The sequence below is a fragment of the Glycine max genome, chromosome 15 (genome assembly GCF_000004515.6).
Source record: "Glycine max cultivar Williams 82 chromosome 15, Glycine_max_v4.0, whole genome shotgun sequence".
In the NCBI taxonomy this organism is placed as follows: Eukaryota; Viridiplantae; Streptophyta; class Magnoliopsida; order Fabales; family Fabaceae; genus Glycine; species Glycine max.
In genome coordinates this window covers 925,338-949,866 of record NC_038251.2, presented here as the reverse complement: position 1 = coordinate 949,866, position 24,529 = coordinate 925,338, and the positions used below count along the sequence as shown (strand labels likewise).

At 32.9% G+C, this 24,529-nt stretch overlaps 1 protein-coding gene and 1 pseudogene across 1 annotated transcript; both read right to left on the bottom strand.

Moving 5' to 3' along the window:
- Nucleotides 1-5,639: 5,639 nt before the first annotated feature.
- On the bottom strand, nucleotides 5,640-13,790 carry LOC100793825 (pleiotropic drug resistance protein 1). Its single transcript, XM_003546182.5, has 20 exons — nucleotides 13,346-13,790; nucleotides 13,138-13,258; nucleotides 12,708-13,041; nucleotides 11,226-11,302; nucleotides 11,035-11,088; nucleotides 10,262-10,936; nucleotides 9,824-10,140; nucleotides 9,566-9,726; nucleotides 9,358-9,461; nucleotides 9,127-9,271; nucleotides 8,739-8,822; nucleotides 8,497-8,621; nucleotides 8,047-8,379; nucleotides 7,639-7,929; nucleotides 7,461-7,544; nucleotides 7,235-7,368; nucleotides 6,903-7,130; nucleotides 6,601-6,772; nucleotides 6,253-6,507; nucleotides 5,640-6,132 (listed from the first exon to the last, which is right to left on the bottom strand). The coding sequence occupies exons 1-20, from the start codon at nucleotides 13,669-13,671 to the stop codon at nucleotides 5,869-5,871; spliced, it is 4,284 nt and encodes a 1,427-aa protein (XP_003546230.1). The 5' UTR covers nucleotides 13,672-13,790; the 3' UTR covers nucleotides 5,640-5,868.
- Nucleotides 13,791-15,033: 1,243 nt separating this feature from the next.
- Nucleotides 15,034-23,974, bottom strand: LOC121173632 (protein ABSCISIC ACID-INSENSITIVE 5-like; annotated as a pseudogene).
- Between the last annotated feature and the right edge of the window lie 555 nt (nucleotides 23,975-24,529).

Genomic DNA, 24,529 nt, shown 5'->3' with positions numbered 1-24,529 from the left:
ACCAATGTTCCTCATCAAACCTGTCAGCACGGCTTCAATTTACACCTTTTCAATTAATTCATATAATTAATTGACGTGTGAAGTCCAAAGTCACCTTGAGAGGAGGATCAATGATCTGATACCTACCTCTTTTTTGATCCCACCACACGAGAAGCAAAGCTATATATGAATATCATATAGCACTCGGTGTCAAAATTAAGATAATAGTATTAATGTATAAATAAATGGACTGACTTCTTTTTCCTTAGGTCAATGTCTTTTCAAATTGTGAATGACTACTATACCTTTTTGATCTATGATCGGTATTATAATAATAATAATAATAATTATTATTATCTTAATCTTATCAATTTGATTGAGAGGTACCCCTCTTAATAAAGAAGGCTCAACCTCCCTGGGTCTATATTTGACTTCAAAGTTCCAAAAAAAGCATATCATTTTCAATGATTAGGATACCGCACGGGCTGGCTCTTAATTGGAAGCAAAGGCCATTACTGGTTTTTTCTAATTTTCATATCTTACCCTGTTTTGACTTCCTTTCTCTTTAGGGTTTAATATGTTAAAATATGAGACGTCCGATTAATCCCGTTGCACCTAGGTAATAGTTTCAATTGTTACTTGTTAGATTAGAGTTAACGATATGATTTAGTTAAATTTAGGATCTAACTAACGTACTAAAGATTAGTATTGGAGATATGCAGTTCTAACACAGATTCTATATTCCTCGTTTAAGCGTACTATTTAATAGTAGACGTGACAAAGTAGTCTCTACCTTATAATAATAGACTAGTGAATTATCATAATGAAGATCGAACTCTAAATCCAATATATTATCTACATTAAATAAAACTTTAAATGAATTATAGTATTTGAGTTTTATTTTCACCGCAAATGAATTATCTAATAAAACTTTTAAGTTAAAATTTCTATGCCGTCGTTAAAAATATTACTATAAAACCTTCATAGCTTATTATTTTCAGTAATCGCAAACAAAATGGTTTAATTGACGCTGATTAAAGGTATGAATATCTTCTGGATTTCCGCGGAGACGGACCACACAGCTAAAAACTAAAAAGTATGCATAATGATTAACTAAAGCTATAAATTAGGAGCAGTGTATTTTCTTGCATGGAGACCAAAAAACAAGACAACATGTTCTAGCTATTCCTATACCGTAAATGGGATGGATTATATCAGTTAACTAATGCTATGTAAAGTAAAAGCAGAACAAGTGGCTGATATAGTGATATATATGGTCAAAAACACAAAGCCACTAATTTCATCAACGAAAAACATGGGGAAATGGTAGACAAAGTGCTGAAATTTTGCTAATTTTTGAACCGACCGTACAAGGAATACTGGAATCTCATTTGTAAGTATATAATGAATTAAAATACACTCAAAAAAATTAAATTATGAAAACATTTGACTAATAGAATTGATGATTTTAATATTAATATAATATTTTTATTTTTAAATCAAAATAAGTATTATATTAATAAGAGAAAACATAAACAAAATTAAGGAAAAGATAAAAATATCTTAAAAAAGAAAATAAAATCATGAATGATTAAATTTAATAAATTAAGTGAGCTAAAAATTAATATATTTTATATTTAATAATTAATTTATATATAATAAATTTAATTATATAGTATGTGTTGGGTTGGGTTTAAAAAATAAAATTCATTACCTAATTCATTTACTATTCGATCTTAATTGGGTGAAGTTAAATTTAATATGAACATTTAAAAAATTTAACATAATAAACTGGGGTTGGGTAAGTATATTTGGGTTGTGAACACCCTTATAGAAAAACTTGAAGAAAGAACATTATGTCTAAGAAAATCACATGTAGTCATTGTAGGATAGTGATAAGTATTTCCACCTGTCATGCGGACGACCTGGGTTCAATCCCCGGCAACGCCCTTTTTGTTGTCATTTTTTGTGATTTCCGAGTTCTCTTTGAATGGGCGAATGTGTTCTCTTATTTTTAGTTTGGTGTAAAAAATGAGCCTACCACTAAATAATGTTACAAAAAGTGAGGCCCAATTAAAACAAAATTCCAATTCATCAGTTGGATTTGATGTTTACAATTCATCATTTGTTGATGGTTTCGGGTAAGGTGCACTTGGAGTGGATTGGGTATCTGCGCATGGTTTTTTGTGAGGCAAAGTGAGAGAGGGGTGTTTTTTATATGAACCGTGATAGGGGTCTATTTTGATGTTCCTTGGTTACTTAGTATTTCATATTGCCATATTAATATTTTGTAACCTTGATAGTAGAAAGTTTTTGTTTTGGGATATGTTGAGCAACATCTGTTAATAGGTTTGGGCACCCTTTGTACGCCACTTACATCTATACACGTTCTCATTTTGCTGATTAAAAAAAAATCTTTTAAGGAAGGAGAAGAGCAAAAGTAAACTAATTGGCACGATGGACATTGATTCATTTGTTTTTGTTTTATTAAGAGATATACATATGAGAAATTATTTAATTGTGTGTGTACCTGTGTTACATAAACAATTTCTCTACATTCCGTTTACTCTTCTACAAATTTTTAGATACTCTTCTCAAATTATTTATTCTAAGTGCAGGAACTGCGTACTTTAACGTCCTGCAAATCATTGTATAGATTTAGAGTTAACCGCGAAATATATATAACCGAGAGTTGAAGACACTTTTTATGTCATACTCTTATTTTCTCTGCTCACATCGGCATAATGGATAATCTTCTTACAGTGTTTAATTTGTGTATTCTCCAAGTCCAATGGAGTTATAAAAAAAAAAAATAGCAGATGTTGGTGTCTCAAAAACATATTCTTAATGTAAGATTACTTTATTCGAGGAGTAGATTTTGCCTCATCATGTAGCATTGGACAATCTTCTGCTTTATGTTTTGAGGTTCCAAAATTCCATTAGCACTATCTAAGTTGATGATAACATCTTTACTCTTGAGAGACACCTTTGTTTCTGTACTAACTTAAATTTTGTCCACATAGTGACCCCTCCATAGGGCTTCAATTTGCCATGCAAAATTTTGTTCAAAACCAACTCATTAATTCAACATGGATGTCTTCCTGTGCTACCAATTAACATCAATATTTTTCATCTGATTGGACCTAGAAGATTAAATCTTGAATATATAGGAGTGCTCTGCATAAATTATATCAAATGAAACAACGTTGCTATGAACCTGCAAAATGTAGGGAAAAAAAAAAAAAAAAAGAAACACTCACTCAACTAATAGTCTACTTCCAGTTTATCTATTGATATTTCTTTAGATGATGAGTTGGTCAATGTGTATAGAGTACGCCTAACTTCATCCAAAATATAATTGTGTACTGAAGTAAACCTTTCCAAAAGTGTTTTATGCAACTATCCCGAAGACACTGAAACTTCTTCCGTGTTTCTTTCGTTGTTAAGGACATGAAAGAGTACAATCAACTATAAAAAAAATGACAAAACAACTGGCGATAAGAATTTTAAGTATCTTGCCTTCCCACCGTGTCAATTATGGGATAACTGTATGGATGTTTGCATCAAAGGCACTGGACTTGTATACTGCATCTGATATAAGAAAGTGGATGGGAGATTTTGATGAAATTAGAAATGTTGCCAACTTGCCATATATGCTGCAAGGGCTGGGCCAATGATTCAACTTTTCCAGGGAGACAGTGAGTGTTGGCAGACATAGAATTGAAATTATCCCTAATATAGAACTAAGAAGAGGTGAAATCAAATACTGTTTCTCTGAGTGCATTGGGAAGATATCTGCTGAATTGGCTCAAAAAGTGGCTAAGAAATGTGGTTGTAGGGATAATATTCCATCTGCATTTCAAATCATATATTGGTGGGTATAAAGGTTTTGTTGCTATTGATCCAACTTCATCAACTAAACTGTCCTTAAAAAAGAGCATCATGTACAAGTACAAATTAGAAAACACAAAATTCAATGTTTTGGCATGGAGCAAATGCAAACCTTGTTAACTTAATCGCCAAAAAATCACCCTCTAGTCCACACTTGAGTTCAAGAATCAAGTCTTCAGAAAGAAACAAAAATGATATCAAGGAAGTGGTTGAAGATACTAGACTTGATGTCTTCAGGAGAGATTACAAACATTTTAAGGGAAATGCTCATTTGTGGTTTTCATCCAACTAAGGAGACATTTCCTTCCATGATGTTGTAAACATTGAAGGAAAATGACAGGAATTGCAGCTCAAGACTAGGATATTTGTTAAGAAAGGCATAACAATGTTAGGATGATTAGATGAAACTAGGAAATAAAAATATGGAGATGTTTGTGGAGATATCTCACTAAAGAAATAAGCAATTTCATGCTATTGCCTCTCTTTCTTCTAACAGATATGGAGCAAACAAAAGTAAACATATTGTTAAGGAAAGGTAGTTGTAGCTAAAACTAAAATACTTTACTGCACCTAGAAGATGTGCGTGTTTTAAGAGCAGTGGATGTATCTTCCCTGCATCATATGGTGGACTGTGCTGTTTTTCCACAGAAGGGGAGAAGCCGAGAAGGTAAGACTTCCATTTTACTATTCCCCATTCCCAGCACAGCACGCACACGGAGACATTGATTCAAGTGCACACTCCTTTTAGAATAACATTCCACAATAACCTGTCCATTCAATCATTTATTTTGAAAGCAACATAACTTTAAGTACCTAAATTTCACTTGAGAAAATTACAAGGTATTAGGAGGATAACATAGTATAGCATTAGCATATAAAGCATATTGTATGAATAAAATTGACTTATCACAACCTCAATTTCTCTTACGGGTGATGGCATGGTTTTAAATTACTTGGAAAGGAATTTCTATATTGGAAGGACTCGATAACATTCTTTTGGATTTTCTTTTCATTCCTGTTCCAGCATTCCTAGAATAATTGGCCTATTCACTATTTACCAAAGTCTTCCTTTTAGCCACTACCATGGAAAATCAATGGAAGAAAACACATTTTTTAATTTTTATACTGTTTTCTGATTTCATTTGATTTTTCATGTAGACTATATTCTAATGAATGTTTGGGAAGTGACTTGGATGGAGATATCTACTTCATCAGTTGGAACCTTGATCTTATTCCTTCTCGTCAGGAAAATCCAATGGATCATGCAACATCTCAAGTAATGTGGATCTTGATGTTACAATACAGTTATATTCAGTTATGGAAAAAGAAGTGTAATTGTAAAGTGATAAGTAAATTCAGTTATATTCCTTTCAAAAGACATCACACAATTTCTGGTTACCCATTTTTTCTTCACTTTCTTATCCTCAAAATAGATATCTATTTAAATAAGGAACCAAAAGGGCTTCTGATTGATTGGTGACATATGTCATATGTTTCTGGTTAAGATTTCACACAATACATGAAAATTGGTCAATCTTTCTATGATCATCTCATTATTAGTGTTTTAGAAATAAAATAACTATCCAAAATTGTAAGAAAATCTCTCATTTTTCTTTGTGGTATACTAATTGTACATCTAATTGCAGATGGAGTGGGAGGGGAGCTCAAGAAGACAGCAGAGATAATTTTACCAAAGATTGTTTATCAGACAACTCCAACTTCTAGTTCAGCATTAAGTGAAAGAATATCCATTATTAAGAATTGGAATATAAATTCAGAACACAAGTGATTATTATAGGTTGGCGTCAAAAATACATTATCTTTCATTGATAATACAAGTATTATCTTATTCATCTGCTTACATTTATATATAAAAAGAAAAAACCTTCAAATTTGCTGCATATATGGTAGATACAAGTAAGTACATAGGTATAAAGCTAAAAAGAAAAAAACGAAAATGTAAAGATTCTATCCGGTTGGGGAAAGAGTCCGATCTATCTATCTCTTTTGGAAGTTAAAGGTCTTGATTGAAACAGCAAAAATCAATGCAAAGAGAACGGCGATGCCAGCAACCACAACAGCACTAACTCCAATAAAGTCATGTTTGATACCATAATAATCTTCTAAGAAATCTTTCACAATCTTTTGACCTTCAGACGTCATTGGTTCTGTTAAATCTCCAAATTGAGATGCAACCAATCCATATATGGTCCAAGCCACTGGACAAGCCCAATAGTACCATCTCCACCACACGGGGATGCTCTGTTGAAAATGGAAAAAAACAATAAACATAAGTATACATTATTATGTACATCCATTGAAACCATGCATGTCTCTTCTCAATGTATTTAACTATTTATTCAATGGGTCGCAACAACTTACTGGTCTTGTAACAACAAATCCAGAGAAGAGATTCCAAACTGCATAAAATGCAGCAGCCACAATGGAAGCAATATGGTGGTTTGGCGTCAGTCCCACTGTCATCATGCCGTAGAAGGTGTAGTACAACAATGTGAAGTACATGAAAAATAGATACCAAAAGAATTTCTCAGCAGTCCACTCAAATCCGATCATGGCATAAACTATTACACCATATGTCACTGCTTGAACAAAGACATAGGGTAGCTCTACCAGAATCTGTGGAAAAAAAGTAGGGAGTTTGTAAATACAATCCTTGTATGCAACTATGTCTGTAAAAGAAAGAAATGAATACATAATGATATTAGTTACCTGCGCAAATGCATAGGGTAAGGCGGAATACATTCCGGCAGCCTTTTCTCTGTAAAAAACAGTCCTTTCAATTGCTACCACTGGCTGTACAGAGGAAGCATTTTGTACTCCAAGGAAGAGAACAGCAGTGTACATTGAACCTATCGCATTCAACAGGTCTCCTCTTGTAGAACTGTAAAATTACCAGAAGGAATCAGAACTTGAGTGGATTTGGGAACATGTGACAAAATATTTCATAGGACTTTTTTCTTTTGGTGAGTAGTAAGAATTTATTTTAAAATTTTACTAATTTTAGGACTTACTGTTTGCCTCCGAGGTCCCAGAAAATTGTTCCAAACATCAAGGCTATGAAAGTAGTGAAGAAAAACCTCACAGCAGTGTATGGTGGATTGCGCCAATATGACCAACGTTGTTTCCATAAGCAAGCTTGGCATTGGACCAAGAATGACTGAGAGTATTGAGTAGGGAAATGAAGATCCTTTGAACCAGGAGCAGGCTGACCCAGTTCTTGTATAAGCTGCTTGTTTCTCCTGAAAACCATGAAAAACTCATTTAAGCATTTTGAAAATCAAGAAAACAAAGATGACAATAGCCAGTGTAGTTAATAAATTCATATACATAGTCATTGGCCTACCTATACAGATCAGAATTCTTGTACAAGTCAGTAAAATCAACACCCAAACTAAGTTCTTGTGCTGTTGCTGTAACTTCCAACATCCAAGTAGCCGGATTATATCCATCTTTGATTTTGCTCACCCCTTCAATGCTCTGGACAGTAGAAATTATTGGAAAATCTTAGTATTTGTCCTCAAGAACTATAGTCGTTCACTTAATAATATTGAACTTAAGTATGATCTCACCTCAAAATACTTGATCAAATGACTAGAGTGACGACCCAGTGGCCCAACATATATTTCTTGTCCTCCACGCTTCATTAGGAATAGCTGGAATCACGCATAAAATATCATGTTCGATTCAAGTATAATGGAGAAAGAAACTAAACAAGACACAGCTTCATTTATTATTGTCGTCATTCACCTCATCAAATGCTTCAAATATGTCAATGCTAGGCTGATGGATGGTGCAGACAACGGTTCTTCCAGTGTCCACAGTGTTCCTGACTGTTCTCATAACAATTGCAGCAGCTCTTGCATCTAACCCAGAAGTAGGCTCATCCATGAAAATTATGGACGGGTTAGCCACTAATTCAACAGCAATAGTCAGCCTCTTGCGTTGTTCAGTTGAGAGACCACTCACACCGGGCAATCCAACCAGTGAGTTCCTTACTGGGTTCAGCTCCACCAATTCCATGACTTCCTCAATGAACATCTGCAACCATATGTCAGATCCAAAAAGTTTGAACAATTAGCCTCTAAGGAGAGAAATCAAGCTATCTCAATGACCAGCTTATACACGTTTTACTGTTTTTAGTTCTTACTAACTAACCTTTCTGGTTTTGGAATCAACACTTGAAGGTAAACGAAGCCATGCCGAGTAGAGCAAGGATTCGTAAACTGTAACATGAGGTGAGTGGATATCATTTTGCTCACAGTAGCCAGAGATACGAGCAAATGTTTCTTGCTTCTTAGGGTACCCAGAAATTTTGATGCTTCCATCAATGTATCCACCAGTTTTCCTACCCGCCAGAACATCCATCAAAGTAGTCTTACCAGCTCCACTTACACCCATCAAAGCTGTGAGAACACCAGGCCTGAATGCACCACTAACACCCTTCAAAAGCACCAATCTGTCCTCTTGTACACCTTGCTCCTTCATTTCCTGCCAGTTGAAATTAATTGAGTTAGAAACGCAAATTGCTTCTGGCTGAAGTAGATTTCTAATAGAAACACTGTTAGAAATCTAAATGCTAAATTTATAACTTTGAATGTTATTTACCTGTGGCATGTCAACCGAGTATACGACTTCATCAAAGGTGATAGAATGTGGCTCAAAAGGAAGAACCATTCCTTTTTTCTTTCCATGGCTGGACTCCACAAGGGAATCACCTCTTCCTGAACTTTCTGCGAGACATTTGAAAAAATGTTCAACATCTTGAGGTATATTATGAATTGTTGCTACTCAAAGAGTATGCTTGACATTGAGTGTTCATAGTGATTTATAAGTGTAAAACAGCTTACCTATGCCTGGTAATTCAATATCTGCTAAGGTTCCTTCATTAGATGATTCATCTTCAGTTATTGTTGCTTGTGGCTTATCAAATGCTGCATGGACATTCAGATGCATACTTATTAATAAAACCTTGCATTGCTTTTCTGAAAGTGATGAAATTTTCATTTATTTTTCTAGCTATAGAAAACTACATCCTATCATTCTATATAAACAACAAGAAATAAGAAAAATTAGGCATGAATAGAACAAGAGAGCAGGGGAATAAAAGAGAAAAGAGTTTTCAAAATCCATATACAAGTCATCCACATCCCCCTTTGTTTGTTTCATTAACGGAATTTTCATGATTCGAGCTAAGTTCCATAATTTTTAAGTACAGATGATTTGAAAAGTACTCACGGCCAAGGAATTCAAGAGCAAGACCAAACATCACATTGAAAAGGAACACAAATCCAACCAGTGCCCCTAAGCCTAACCAATACCAATATGAATCTGTGAAGAACGCACGAGACTCCAGATATTCAACTCCTAAATTGTGGGTAGCCTGTAATTGGAGTGCAAAAAAATTAGAATCGCACTTCTGCTAACCAAAATTATACAAATTCTGAAGTTGTGAGTTCAAGAAATTACGTTGTGCCAACTGTTTGAAAGAAATTCATTGACCATCAAAGCATTCTGCCCATACATTAAAGGTGAAATCCAGTAACCCCAAATCCACCAGCTTTTGATATCCCCTGTTTCATTGACAATGAAATGCAGAAGCATTAGCTTAGGTTTGTTTAGTATGATAGAAATGCAACAATTTTTTTTGTCACATGTTCATGTTAATTGAACTTACTTTTTGACAGAATGAAACCACCCAATGCAACAACTGTGATAATTGCAAAGGCTCCAAATGTGTTGGCAACAATCATGTTTCTACCTAGCGCTGCAATAGTTCGGAATAATCCCGAAGCCATCTGGCTAACAATTAATAGCACGAGGTACTGCTTGAAGAACCTGCACAAAATTCAAGAACTCACATCATAAGTAACACGCAAATTAGTAGAAGCAACAACATTCGCATGCTCCTAAATGTTTAAAGTAGTTTCTTTACCTCCCAACATTTGGATCAAATCCAATAACATAGTAGGTGAGGAATACCCAAACAGCAACCTCCACAATTGTAACGGGAATCTTGAGAATCCACGAAGGAATAGCATATGCCCAAGAAGGATAAAATAGAAGGTTTCGTTGCTTGTAGAAAACAGGAAGCTTAGCAATGGTCATAGAAATCTCAGCCAGTCCATTAAACATAACCGTTATTAACATAAAAAATACAGCACCGGCATAAACACCCGCATCATCCATATTTTCATGATGCATCTCAGTTCGGAGAAACAGTGTCATTGCAACTAATGCCATGATGAAAAGCTGAGAAGCATCAACAACAAAATGATAAGTAAAAATAATCATCGTATACATGTAAATTATATAAAGGCACTATAATATATAGTTTTGATTATATCAAACAAGGTAGAAGTTTAAAATCAACCTGACTTAGCTTGAAGAGATAAACAAATGAATTCCTTTTCATAAGCAAATACTCCCTTGAGAAGTTAGCCTTTAACAGCTCCTTTTTATTGATACCATACTTCTTGGTGGTTAATGCAGCAGGGTGGCTCTTAGTCCTGTCAAATGGAACTGTAAGCTCCTCTCCAAGTTTCCCACCAATATGGAATGATTGAAATGCCTCAGCAAATTGAGTAACCGTGACAAATCTGTAAGGTTGATCTCTACGCACCCAGTACTGTGCTTGATCTTTTTTGGAAGTAACTTCTTGAAGGAAGTCAGCAACACCTTTCCTCTCAGGACATCTGAAACCCATAGATTCAAAGAAGTCCAGAACATATTCACGGGGACCATGGTATACAACTTGGCCATCAGAGATTAAGATAATGTCATCAAAAAGGTCGTAAGTCTCAGGTGCTGGCTGGAGCAAAGATATAACAGCAGTTCCATTTAGAATGTGGACATAGTGCCTGAGAGAGCTTACAATCTGAAATGTTGTGGAACTGTCCAACCCAGTAGAGATTTCATCCATGAATAAGGCATTTGCTGGTCCAACCAACATCTCTCCTGTAGTAACACGCTTCCTTTGTCCTCCAGAGATCCCACGCAACATTTCATCCCCCACCATAGTATCCGCACATATATCCAACCCCAGAATCTGTAGAATTATAGTTAAATAATTCAATTTCTTGTCCTTCGTAAAAGATTTTAATACATGGTATCACATAATTGAACTGAACCTTGTTTAAGCATTACCTTCAGTGTATAATCTGTCACTATGTTTGACTCCTGGCCTTCAGTTGCAGTTGCCTGTTATATCAAAAGATAATCAGAAGCAAAGATAGTAAACATATATATATATATATATATATATACACACACACACATACATATTGGTTTTGTTATTTTACTGAAATTAAATATTAATAACAGCTTCTTTTTCCCACCTTCATGTAGACATCAAGATCTGGGTCAGGCTTGATATTTGCTGCTTTCTCTCTTCTAGACAACTCAGATAGCATGTCTGTGGATCCCAAAAATGATGATCAGTCATGCTTAGGCTATATACATGATAATTGCCTTCAGAACTTTATTTTAGTGATTATTTTGTAGGCAATTATGTCAATATTTCAATACATTTAAGCTTGTTTGGTCTTGTTTATAATTCAGTTTTGAATAAATTAGAATAGCTTTAAAATAGTTTGAATGTTTGATTTTTCATCTAATTTTAGTTTATTTTGGTGTAGAAATAAATGAAGAAAAAAGATAGATGGTGTTGGGTGCCAATTCGAGACCCTTTTAAAGGAAATTTTTTGAGGTAGAAGGGATCAGACATGTCAAGCTCAAGGCACACTTCAGGCTAAGGGAATTGTTTCTCCTGCATGGTATTTGGGCTCAACGCCCACTTTAGGCTCAAAGCGCAGTCACTTAATCTAGTACTGCTGTTGCAAGCACGCTTAACACGACATGCTGGACTAAGCGCGCTGGCAATTGTGCAGAAACGACGGTGCAGCGCATTTGACCTTATTTAAGCTCAAAGGAAGCGAATTGAAAGTAGATTTGGTTGGGAGAGCTATCTAGGATTGAGGGTGAAGGCTGGGAAGCTCTCTCCCTTGCTCTCCATGGCTTCCCTACCATTTCTTGTCATCTTTTTCATCTATTTTGTTGTTGTAGTTATGTAGTTAGAGTTATCCATTTTGGGGTTGATGTAATTGAACCCATCCTTATGGTTACATTTTTATTATTAATCTATGCTTATTGTTCATTATTAAGTGTTATGTTCTATGCATTAATGTTTGTTTTGCCTTGATCACTCTTTGCTTGATGTTGTGAGTTTTGAAAAATACTTTTGAACTTAGGAATAGAGAGGAATACCTAATGGGTTTTGTGTCAAGGGATGGAGCAAAGCTTGTTAGTCATCTTTTAACTCTTGTCCTTAAAGCAAGTCACTTGGTTATACTAGACAAGGGATTGATAGTTTTGTCAAGGGACTTAAATTTTTTCCATCTAATGGATCAGGGTTTGAATATTTTTGTGAGTTGATGATAATAATTAGACTTTGAACTACATAACTGATCTTTGTTTGCATGAGAAAGTGATTTAGTGAAATCAATCCCAACTATTTTATTCTTTGCTATTGTACGTTTTTTTTATCACACTTTGTGTTCGTAAAATGTTAAAAACAGTTTTTTATTTATTTATGTTATTTTTATTTATATTATCTCGTTCAAATTAAAATTGTTGTTTGTGAAGGTCATAGTTAATAAACATTATTATTTTGTCTATTATGCATGTCTCTGTGAATATGATACTTAGATTTTCATTATATACTATTTGCCTGCCTTGGTATGCTTGTCAAGAAACTAACAAGCAATACATCTTAAATTAGATATGTTGAAAAGGTTAGCAAGTGGTAAGGATGGACTAACCATAACGCGATCCAACCCCTTGGCACCTTGCTGAGAAAGCCAAGGTTTCCCTCACAGTCATTTCTCCAATATGAAGATCATGTTGGCTGATGTAAGCAGCAGTTCTTTGGGGCACAAACTCATTCAATTCATGCCCGTTGTAAGTCACTCTCCCAGATACCTTAAGAGTTTTATCGAGCTTTCCTGATAAGGCCAAAAGGAGTGTGGTTTTTCCTGAACTTGGAGGACCCAAAAGCAGTGTCATCCTGCGAGGTTTAATAATCCCGCTAACATCTTTAAGAATAGTCACGTGTTTCTTTTTGCTTGTGCTAACGTGGAGAAGATTGAAAAATCCCTGAAATCAGAAATAGAGGAAGACCATAAGACTAATAGCAAAACAAAACAAAAGAAACCAAAAATTTGAACAAGTGTAGAACCAGCCCTTCCCTACCTCTACGACATTAGTAACAGAGTTGATGAAAGAGGGCAAAGCTCTACTTCCCACAAAGGCCTCTGCCTCAATATTAAGGTGCTCATATCGAACTTCAATTGTTGGAATATCAAGTCCAACTCTATATAAAAAAACAGCAAGCAAAAAAAGCTTATTAGTACTTAGTATATACATATACTGATGGAAGAGGTTGTGAAGAAGTAAGTACCTATCAATACGTTCCTTGAGCTTCAACAGGAACCTCTCATTGTCCTCTTCAGCTACTTTGACCAACCTCTCGAGAAGTTTCTGTCTCTCTTGGATGCCGAGATCAGAGACGTCGATTTCGTTGGCGACGCCATGGGAAGCTGTGAGCAAGCCTTTCCTGAGACGGTTGTAGGTAGGGAGCTTCTCAAGTGCAGCCCATTTCAGAGCTTCTTCGTCATCCTCTTCGCGAGAAGACCTTGAGAATGCCTCCACACCACTGTTTCTCCAAACTGTGGAACTTCTTGATCGTAAACTGTTACTTGCTCTGTATATATCACTTCCCTCCATTCTTTTTTATTTCTTGCTGTTACGCACCACCTTGTTTCTTCTTTTTCTTCTTCTTCAAGGTAGGTAAAGAATCAAAGAATAACAAAAATGAATGAGTGTTCGGGTTCCTCTTCCTGGCAAACTCGTCTCTCTATTTATGCCTTTCATGTGAAGAAACAGGCGGCGATTGAAGAGTCCCGCGTTGAAAAAAAAATGATAGTTAGTACACATTCTTTTATTATTCTTTAATAAAAAAGTAAGAAGTTAAAAAATGAAACCAGAAAAGAACGAAAAGTATATAAAAGAACACAACACGTAGGGAAGTCATTAAGTCTAATAGGAAAGTTCCACTCTCCATTGGTCGAATAAAGAAGAGGAAATTTCCTTGTTGCTGGAATCACCTCCTCTAATTTATCTTATAAATAAATTAATATGTATACCTATTAAGGTTTCTATTGTTTTAATATCAATTTCTAAATTTTGTCTCTATGTAATCCAAGATTTGACCAAAGTCCATATATAGAAAAGAAAAAAAAATATCAATTGAGATCCACTCCTTCAATGTAACTCAATGGATTAGCCTTAACTCTCCACCCAAGATACCTTAAGTTCAAAAAAAAAAAAAATCTATGTCTCTTTAAAATTTTATCACATACATAGATGGTTGTTAAACTCGCAATTTAGATCGTAAAATCGTACGATTTTATGATTCCACTAAGGTTCGGCGAGTTAAATCAGAAGCAGAATCGAAAACAGAGTAGACTCGTCTGATTTAGCGCAGACTTGGACGAGTTTGGGTAGACTCGCGAGTCTACTTTGAGTCCACCAGTTTACGAAAACCCGAAATGGCATTATACGAAAATTCCCCAAAAATGACTCTTGTGACTCTGTCTACTCACTCACTCTGCCTTGTTCAAGTTTGGTTTGGGTGTTGAGCTACTCGCGTCGTGGTGGTCCTCATCATCGCTGTCGTGCTGGATTGCTGGTCCTCGTCATCGCAGAAGATTGAAACTTGAAAGCCCTCACTCGTCGAAAGCCCTTATTTCATGACCTAGTTCCCTAGCTTTGCTCCACGACGCTAAGGTGTTTTCTTTCTTAAAGTTTCTTTGTTAATTCATCTCTTTTAATTGAAACGATGCTTATTAAGGGAGTAATTAAATAGGATGTTGCAAACAACCCTGTATATCACTAGAACCTGGTGAATGAAGTGAATTTTATGCATGTTAGAGTCTTCTTATTTTTTTTTAAAAAAACAATTAATATTCCTTTCCAGATTCTTGAATGATTCTTCCATTGTTGCATAATTTTAGCAAAATTGTTTCTTATGTACACTCTTTTCTCTATTGAGAAGCATAATCCTATTTGTCATAATTGTCTTTCTAACTAACCTTTAAACACTATATAACGTGCCGCCGATTCTCGATTCTTCAACATTCTGTGCTACCTTCTCTCTACTATTACTTCAGGAGGGCCATCAATGATCTTCTTCCTATTACCCTTCCCACTTGATTCTCTTAAGCTTGGACATTTCTCCACAGCGCCATTTGTAGTGACATCCTTTATAATTAAGTTGTTATTATGTGCCAACATGTTTGTGTTTCAAGCCCATTACAAGACACACTAGATCCTGTCCTTATTACATGCATGAACCTATAACTTGCACTCAATGATCCATTACTTGCAATGTTACCAACCTGATTTTGATATAATAATGAAGACTTGAATAGTGATGATGATTCTTGTATCACCCCAGCTTTTACTAGGAAATCCTCCAAAGTCATTTCCCCAAGTGTTTGCTGCCTTTTGAGTAATGGCTCATTCTTGACAAGGCTATTGTTAGCTTCATTATAGTGTGGTTGGCTTTTGTGGATCTAAGACCAAATTTCATCCACAGTTTTCTTGCAAATTAGGGGAGGGACAGATAATGGCTGGGAAATGGTGGTGGGTTATGTTGCTACTACACTTTTACCCTTTACAGCTTCATCAAGGGTGGGTTGTGGTAGGTTAACTTGGTTGTTATCATCAGAGTTTCAAATGCTAGAAAGGAATTCATCCATGTTCATGGATCCTAAGCGCTTTCCATTCTTGCAATAGAACTCATCAAGGGTGAGTGAGAGTATCGAGTTTTGTTTGCTTAGTTGAGAAACAAATCTGCATCAAATCAATAATTTGATTCTAATTTTCACGGAGAGATTTTAATTGAACATCAATAACTTGAGTTTTGTTTGCTTATATTTTGTATCATATGAATTTATGTTAGATTGAGTGTGGATTGTGGACTATGTTAATTTATTGAATTATTATTAAAGTTTATTATTTTCATTTATTTTAGGGTTAAAATATTTACTTATGATTTTATATAAATGAATATTAATATATTTTTTATTTGAGTAAATTCTTACGAATTTACGATTCGATTCTACGAGTCAAATTAACGGAGTTTTCATGATTCTACGTAGAATCACGAGTCTGATAACCTTGCATACATATATTTTAATTTTATAAATAGAGTTTAACTTTTATGCGAGTCTAAAAAGACTAAAACAACATAATAGGATTGAATTAATGGTGAAGGATTCAAATAGATACATGAAAACATAAGTTTGATCATTTTTGTTCTCATTGTATAAAAAAACAATTACACGGTCAACTAAGTAAAAATTACGATGGATTCATCAATTTGTTGATCATGTATATGGTGAAGATTTTGTTAAGAGAGATAAAATCTTCTTTCTTGATTTATATACCTCAAAGATTAATCTCATTACTTCCGGTTGTGGGGATATTTTTCTTCCAAAAAAAAAGTAACTAACCATAAGATGCAGGATCATGGAATAGTCAAGACTTCGGAGTTTGACCACTGTGGCTGTAAATTAAAGATGTTTTAAAAATTAGAAAACAAGATAGAAAATAATTTTTAAACCAAACAATCCTAAACTATCCTACACAAGAGGGAAAATATTCGTAATTTTTGTATTAAATTGAAAGATGTAAGACAAGAGACGACACCGTTTGAAAATTAAATTCTGTGTATGTAAGCAGGAACAACACAAGAAAATCTTTTGAGATAATTTTGATGAAAAGAAAAAGCGATAGTTTTTTTTTTTTTACAAGAGAAAACACAATAGGTAAAATCAACTAATAAATTTATTTCATCGGGGACGTCAGTCATACAAATTTCATTTTTAATTTTAAAGAAAATAATGCTTGAAAGTTGGAATTTCACGTGTATTGTTTGTTAGTCTTCATTTCGGAAACACTGGCAACTAGAACAATCAAAGCCTTGACATTTTTTACTTTTGGATTGAAAAAATATGACATGTGTCAGTAAAATTGATTGTCTGCGTTGAATGAAACTTTAGACCCGCAATTCAACTTCTAGACAGATAGTACTCGACTACAAAAATGTTACAACAAATCTTTGTCATCTTCTAGATCACTTTTCCATTTCATTTTTGACACGTAATCTAACATGAAGTAGCAAACGTGTGACGTATCTACGAGAATTACTACGAACTTTCGTTTGCTTTATTTTCTATTATATCACTTATAACTTTTTAATTTTTTTTATCTTTTCCTTAATTATCTTCCACTTAAATCCACCCCCAAAATGTGGTAGAAGATTATTATCTTTCTAAAATTTATTGTTAAATATATTTATAAAACAAATGAATCAACCAAAAGGTTGATCAAGTTGTCTAAGACTTTGCTGTGTTTGTCAAAATGAAAATCATCTATTTAGTGAAAGAATTTATATTTGATTTTTATTATATGGAAAATTTTCTTGAACTAATAGTCACGCACAACAAAAGAAATTAGTCTTTAACTCAATGAGTGGTCTTTGACTAAAGACCAAAAAATAAAATAAATGCATGAATAACGAATAAGAATATTGACTTATACTTATTAATATCTTGATTTCAAGTTCATGTAGACTATGTTTGATAAAATTAGTTTTAAAAAATAGTTAAAAGTTTAAAAATTAATTATTAAACTACTAGCTGAAAATTATTAAGTTAACTTATTAAATTATAATTACTAGATAAAATTATTTATAGTAATATATGATAAATATAAAATGACGTAAATAGATATATTTATATAATATTTTTATACACATTTTAGTTTTATTTTATTGGTAAAAATATATTTTGAGAATATATATTAGTTTTAATAAATTTTAATTTTTTTAATTTTTAATTTATAGATCAATTATTTCAACTACATTTTTATTAATTATTTTTTTATATTGTGTATTCTATTATTCATCTTATACTACATATTAAAATATTTTCTATCAAAATTAAAATCAACTAAAATTAGTAAAGTATTAAAAATGGTAGGTTTTTATTATGTTAATTAGTGCAATGATTAAATATCTTGAAGTATAATACTAAAAATAATAAATAGTATGATATTTTTTATTTACTATCTTTTTAGTCCTTAAATCCTTTTAAAAATTTATTTTTAGTCCCAAAATTTTATTTATTTATTTTTAGTCCTTTAACTCTTTTCGATCTAAATTTTAGTCTTTTAACTTTTTTTCCATCTTTATTCTTAAAAGTAAAGATAAAAAAAAGTTAAAGGAACTAAAAGTAAGAATAGAAAAAAAATAATTAGGAACTAAAAATAGAAATAAAAAAATTAGGGTCAAAAAATTAATTTATCATTTTTTTGGGTAAAGTGAAAAAAACAAAACACGAAAGAAAAAAATTACCGAGGCCTCAAAAAGGAGGTCCCCATGGCATCATCGAAGAGCAACAGCTTCAAGTCTGCTGGAGGGTTCCAACTCTACAAAAGACACTGGTTTAAATAAACAATTTAATATAAAAGATATTTAAAAATAAAATAAAACATATCACCTATCAATATCAATATCTTGAAATATAATGTTAGGATAATTAAATGTTATAAATAATATAATGGGTAAAATAAAAATTTTAATACTAAAACATCCAAAAATAAATAAACTTATTATCTACCATTATTAATATCTTATGTAATAAAAGGATAAAAATAAGAAAAATCTATCTTATGTACAAAAAGGTAAAAATAGCAAAACCTACCTTATTAGTAGAAAGAAAACAAAAAACATATAATAAAATCTACCATTATTGAGAAATGAGTGAAAAGAAAATCTAATAAATATTTTAAGGACAAAATAAGAATAAATATAAAAGTTAGAAGTTAGATTTTAAAAAAAATTATAACAGCCTCTCAAAAAATACTATAAACTATTAAAAGCTTAATTTTCAAACACTAAGCTAAAAAGTAAAAAAACTAGAATCTAACATTATTGATGGTGGTGAAAATGTGTTTCAATGATGAAAGTATCCTGATTCTCAAATGGATGACTCTCCACCTGAGAATCAAAGTATCTCGATTCTATATCATTTATATTCTATTTTTTTTATACTTTTCATTTTCTATCATATCACTTTTTTTCTTGTCTCTCCCTTATAACTCATCCTGATGTTGCTTTTTTTGTTCAGATAGTCAATTTATGCAGTCTCTCCATGGTTTGTATTTTGGCTATTGTCTGGTGAATCATCTGGTCTATGAGGTACTTTTGGTTACGGTTTTTACTTCCTTCACGCGCTAGTTGTGATAAATGTGAATGATCGTCATTCTGTTTTTTGGTTGATGTATATTTCTTAGTCATGATCTTAATTATTTTATAGAAGAGTAAGAAACATGAGGCTACTCCTCTTTGCGCTAACAATAGTAGAGTTCGTGAACCCAAAAGGATAGCTTCTAATGTAACATTCCGTTTTTTTTTTGTTTAAAAAAATATATTTAAAAATTAATAGAGTTTTTAGAAATTAAATAAATGTGAGAAAAAAAATTGTTAATTAAAATAAGGGTTCGTAGTATTAGAAAATAAATAGAGTAAAATGATATTTTAGAAAATAAATAGAGTAAAATTGATTATTTATTTAATGAAAGATTATAATAAAATTATTTTTATAAAATAAAAAAAATAGAGTAAATTATAGGGTCAGAGTTTACATTTATGATATGTTTTTACACTCTTGTTTCCAAATTCGTTCTTCTTTCTTTTTCTCTCAAAACTCCTTTTTTTCGCATACAACCCACTTGTTCCAATAAAACTATTATCCCAAAATTGTTAATCGTTGAATCGTTCTGAAATTTGAACATCACCTTTGGAATTCATTTTCACGCGTTCTCACCATTGGAATTTGCAAAATAATGTCTATAGAGAGAGAAATGTCTCTTGAGGCTTTCATCCCTTCTCATTTTTTCTAACACTTGGAAATCCTAACAAAACAACCAAAGGAAAAACTTGAAAAATCTTAGGAAACCACTAGAGATGCTATTATCACTACCGGACTACACGCGTAAGCTAGCGTAGAGGTAAGGGATGGATTACTCACGCTTGGAGATTAAAATAAACATGTATAGGGATCCCTAAAGGATTAATTTTGGGTTATTTTATGAGTTTCAATTTTGTTTGCATGCTTTCAATTGCAAATTGACTGTGTTTGATGGACCAATTAATGTTCCAATACAAAATTGTTTTGAAATTGATATGTTCTTGTATTGAGTGTGAACCCTAGAAATTTGATTTTTTTTATTAACGTGAATTAATGAAATTAAGTAAGGAGGATTTATCATACGAAGGAATGAGATATCGATTTTGTATTTTCCCCTTTTCGTGCTTCTTAAATTTTTTATATAGTTTGAAACTTGTTGATGGATTGGCAAGTACACCAATTCGTCACAAGTAATAAAGTTAAAACAGAAGTTCAAGTGTCAAATCCACATGGATTTTGTTTGTACTTAGGTAGATGAATATTTTATTAATAAAATAGGTTAAACAAAATTGATTTGAAAAGGTTATGAGAACACAGTAATTTAAATTGGTAGAAAATTAAATCAAACAAGAAGAGAAATTAAACAGGAATTTAAATTAATTAATTAAAAACAGAAAGAAAAAGAAAAGTCAATTATTATAGAAATTAAATTCAGAAGATGAGAATGTTGAAAACTTAGTCTATCAGAGCTACTCTTTGATATAATGTTAATAATTTTTCTCTATTTATAATTATTCCAATTTAAACATACATCTACTAGTATACTCTAACTTTGGTCCCCCGCATGAAATAGTCTAATTTATCTATTTTCTCTCTCAAACCCCTTTATAGAGCTAAAATAATAAATTGCATTAAGAATAGAGATGCATAACAGGCTAAACAAATATTAACCTATCCCTTGTGATGACTTTATTTAGATACTTTTTCTCAGTTCTATTAGAAAATAATGTTTCCTAACACTACCCCTAAAATTTCCTATGCAAATGGGTGATCAAGCTACAAGCAATAATATTAAGCAATAATATTAAGCACAAGAAAGGATAATGCAAATGTAATATTATTAAATAGATAGGAAGATAAATTACATCAAGAGTAGTTGACTGACAAGTTTCCAACAAAAGAGATTAGCCTCTCATTGTTATGGAGGTTTTACAATTGGAAGAAGGGAATATTTAGTAAATGAGAAAAAGATAAGAAAGGAAATAGAGAGAATGAATGACTCCCAACGTTTATTTTCCTTTGTCTAGTCTTTGCCTTCTATAAAGAATTGTATTCTCTTGGAATTTCTGTGTGTTTTTTCCTTCTTCTCTTTTCTTCTTTTATAGGTGCAAATTAGCTTAGCTAAGTCTGCCTATACGTTCTTGAATTAGTTTGTTTTCCTTAATTAGTCTGTTTTTTTTTTGCTTTATTTTACTCACTAAACATCATAAATTCATTACTTTTAATATTTTCTGCACAAAAACTTAAATGATGTTAATTTAACAATTATTTGCTCAAAAAGGAAGAATTATGAGAGAAAAATTACAAATTCTTATATAATTTAACCCCAAAATATACTCATAACTAATAATTATCATAATTAATATTATAATTTGAAATTAGAATAGGTTAAAAAAATGACATTCTCGATTATTGTTTTAGTTTTAATATTTAGTATGAGTTTATATATTGTTTTATATTTTTATTCTTTAAAATTTGCCAAAGTTTATTTAACTATAAGGTTCTTCAAAAGTTTTAGTGAATCCTGGGTGTAGTTTTGTTTAATTATATTTCACTTTGTAATTCATGATTAGAATATTTATTTGTTTAGTTATTTATATACTGGGTATATTTATATATGTAATATTATTTGTATATTATAAAATTGATTGAGACTGAATATAAGTGACAAGTTGAGCATGTGTTAATTTGTGAGATACACATAAACATATGATTGTGGATTATGACGTTGTGAGATGTTAAAATTGTGGACATGAAATTTGGTTGTGAATAAGTGTATGGTTAATATTTTATGTGATATTACCTATGTTGTGAGTTTTGAATTATACAATAACCTGACTTGTGTTTACCTTGAGAAAAGTGTTTATGCGCGAAATGATAAAATGAAAGTGTAAGGTTCCAAGTTAGGAACCTAAGGTGTTAAATTGTAGTGCAATGCGCGAGGTGTTAAAAGGAAAAGGTAGGGTTTCAAGTTAGGAATCTGAGGTGTTAAATTGTAGCGCAATGCGTGAAATGTTAAAAGGAAAGTGTAGGGTTCCAAGTTAAGAACGTGGGATGTTAAATTGTAGCGCATTGTGTCAAACATTTTTGAAAATAAGTGTGAAGTCGTGGGGATGTATAATTCATTAGTAGTATCTGCATGTAAAAATTGTTTTAGGGGTTGAATCTAAATAAGGAAGGTGAAACCCTAACAGATTCTTCGGAGTCTAGGTCTTGGGGGTAAATATACTCGGTTTGAGTGCTCCTTTAGACCTATGTTGATTCCATACAGATAGAGCACTCTCACAAAACAGAGTGACCTTAACTGGTCACCTTATGATTTCACTAATTGAGAGTGACCTGATATACTCATTGTGTGGCGTGTCTTGCTATGTACTCCTAGGTACCCTGGTATTGTTTTTCACTAACATGGTACCACATTGCATATAGGATTGAGTCTTAGTGTATATGTTACATAACGTCTGTGTAATGATCATTGTGACTTGCTACGTGATGGTGGGTAATGAATTGTGTGGGTGTGAAATATTGTAATGTACTTAAGATTTGTTGCTTTGAACACGTGATTAATGTGAATGTGTGGAATGTGATTTTGTGATTAAATCTTTAAGGCAAGTGATGTTACACACTGAGTGGTAAAATGATGTGAATTGTGCTAAGTTGTATTTGTTATACTTATACTATATACACGTGTCTTCATTTATCTCTACCTGTTTAGAGATGTGATAGCTCACTTTTCATGTGTTATTTGTGTTTGAATCCTGTGATGATCTCAAACCTTGTGTTTGTGAGAACAGATGGCTAGGTGGATTGTTTTAAGGAACCTCATGCTGGACGACATCGTAATACAATGCTCTAATAGGATGTGATATTGAAACATATGTTTTTATTTTAATTGCATGATGTTTCAAACATGTCATTTTATTTTATTTTATTCTGCTACTTAATTTGAGTTCTTTTGTAAACTTAAACGACCCTTTTTTGAGCCAGAAATGTTTCTGAAAAGTTTTTATTGATAACCATGAAGCGAATGTGGATATTTTATTTATGTGGATTTACTTAAGATTTTATTGAATAAAATTGATTTAATTAGATTCCGTGTTTTATATATTTTTTGATAAAGGAAACGGATCTCAAACACAACCTAAGCAAAGGGAGAGGCCTATGAGGAAGGTCAATACCCCAAGTTACTTGAAGAACTATGTCTAACAGATTGTAGCTGAGTTGGCAGTAGCGCAGTAGTGCTTAATCTTGTCTGCCCCTAATTTCATTTTCTGTTAAGATCTTTGTTGTCACAAGATTACAAATTCTGTTATAGGGAATTACCACTATATATAGACTACTCATGTAATAAGGCAGGGGATATGAAAATTACCATTTAGCAATTTGTGTTTTTCTTTGCTTTGGAGGCTACTGGCCCTCCAAGTCCAGGCTCATACCTTTCTCTCGTTTCTTGTTCCTAACATTTTTTCTTTTTATATGCATGTTGGGGTGGAGGTGTCATAATTACCGTTTTCGTTTTGTGGGATATATATTTGGCATTGCAGAAACCAGTTGCGTTTCTGCAACAAAGTCACATCACTTGGCTAATATCTTCTCATATTACCATGGCTGGTAATCTAGCTGCTGCTTGCATGGGGCTCTCAGAGGACGATTTTTGTGTTCAGAAAGCTTTTAACTATCTTTTGAGACGAAAATGGCGTTGTTGTGGGTAGCTTGGCAAACTACATTGGCATAGGGAATGCATTTGAAGCTGAGCTGCTAGCAGCCATTTTTGCTATTGAAACGGTCTACAATAGGAACTGATGACATCCCCTTTGGCTCGAGTGTGATTTTTTGCAGGTTATTAATGTTGTAAATAATTCTTCTTCAGTCCCCTGGAAGCTGAGCAACAGGTGGACTAATTGCTTGCACAAAACATCTCTCATCAGATTTAGAGCTACACACATTTACAAGTCGTATTGCCAATTTTATTGTGGATAATAGATATTTTGGTGGGACACAGTCCCTTCCTTTTGTTCTCAATCATAAGGCCACAATATTAGAGGGCTACCTGTGTACATATTCTCTTTTCCTTGACATAGGTATTGCTTTAGTCCCCCCATGGTGTTTTGTTAGTTTCCTCTTTAATAAATTTAGATGGTAGTGGCAAGGAACTAATGGAGAGAAGGGTGCCAACATAGTTGGGATGTTTCTCTCTATTTTTCATCCCGCATGATGTTTTACTTAATGATTTAGTGCAGTTCAATTATAATCAAGTTCATAGTTCATGGTTTTTTGAACAGGCCTAAGTCTAAGAGTCATAATCATATCATTCTAAGGCAATA

What these genes read in the sequence shown, in the direction of transcription:
- LOC100793825 (XM_003546182.5), bottom strand. Translation starts at nt 13,671, where the DNA reads ATGGAGGGAAGTGATATATACAGAGCAAGTAACAGTTTACGATCAAGA. An exon ending in AGGGGTTGGATCGCGTTATG is followed by an intron (nt 11,303 to 12,707) that starts GTTAGTCCATCC and finishes TGGGATCCACAG; the next exon opens with ACATGCTATCTGAGTTGTCT. An exon ending in ATCTTGATGTCTACATGAAG is followed by an intron (nt 11,089 to 11,225) that starts GTGGGAAAAAGA and finishes TTGATATAACAG; the next exon opens with GCAACTGCAACTGAAGGCCA.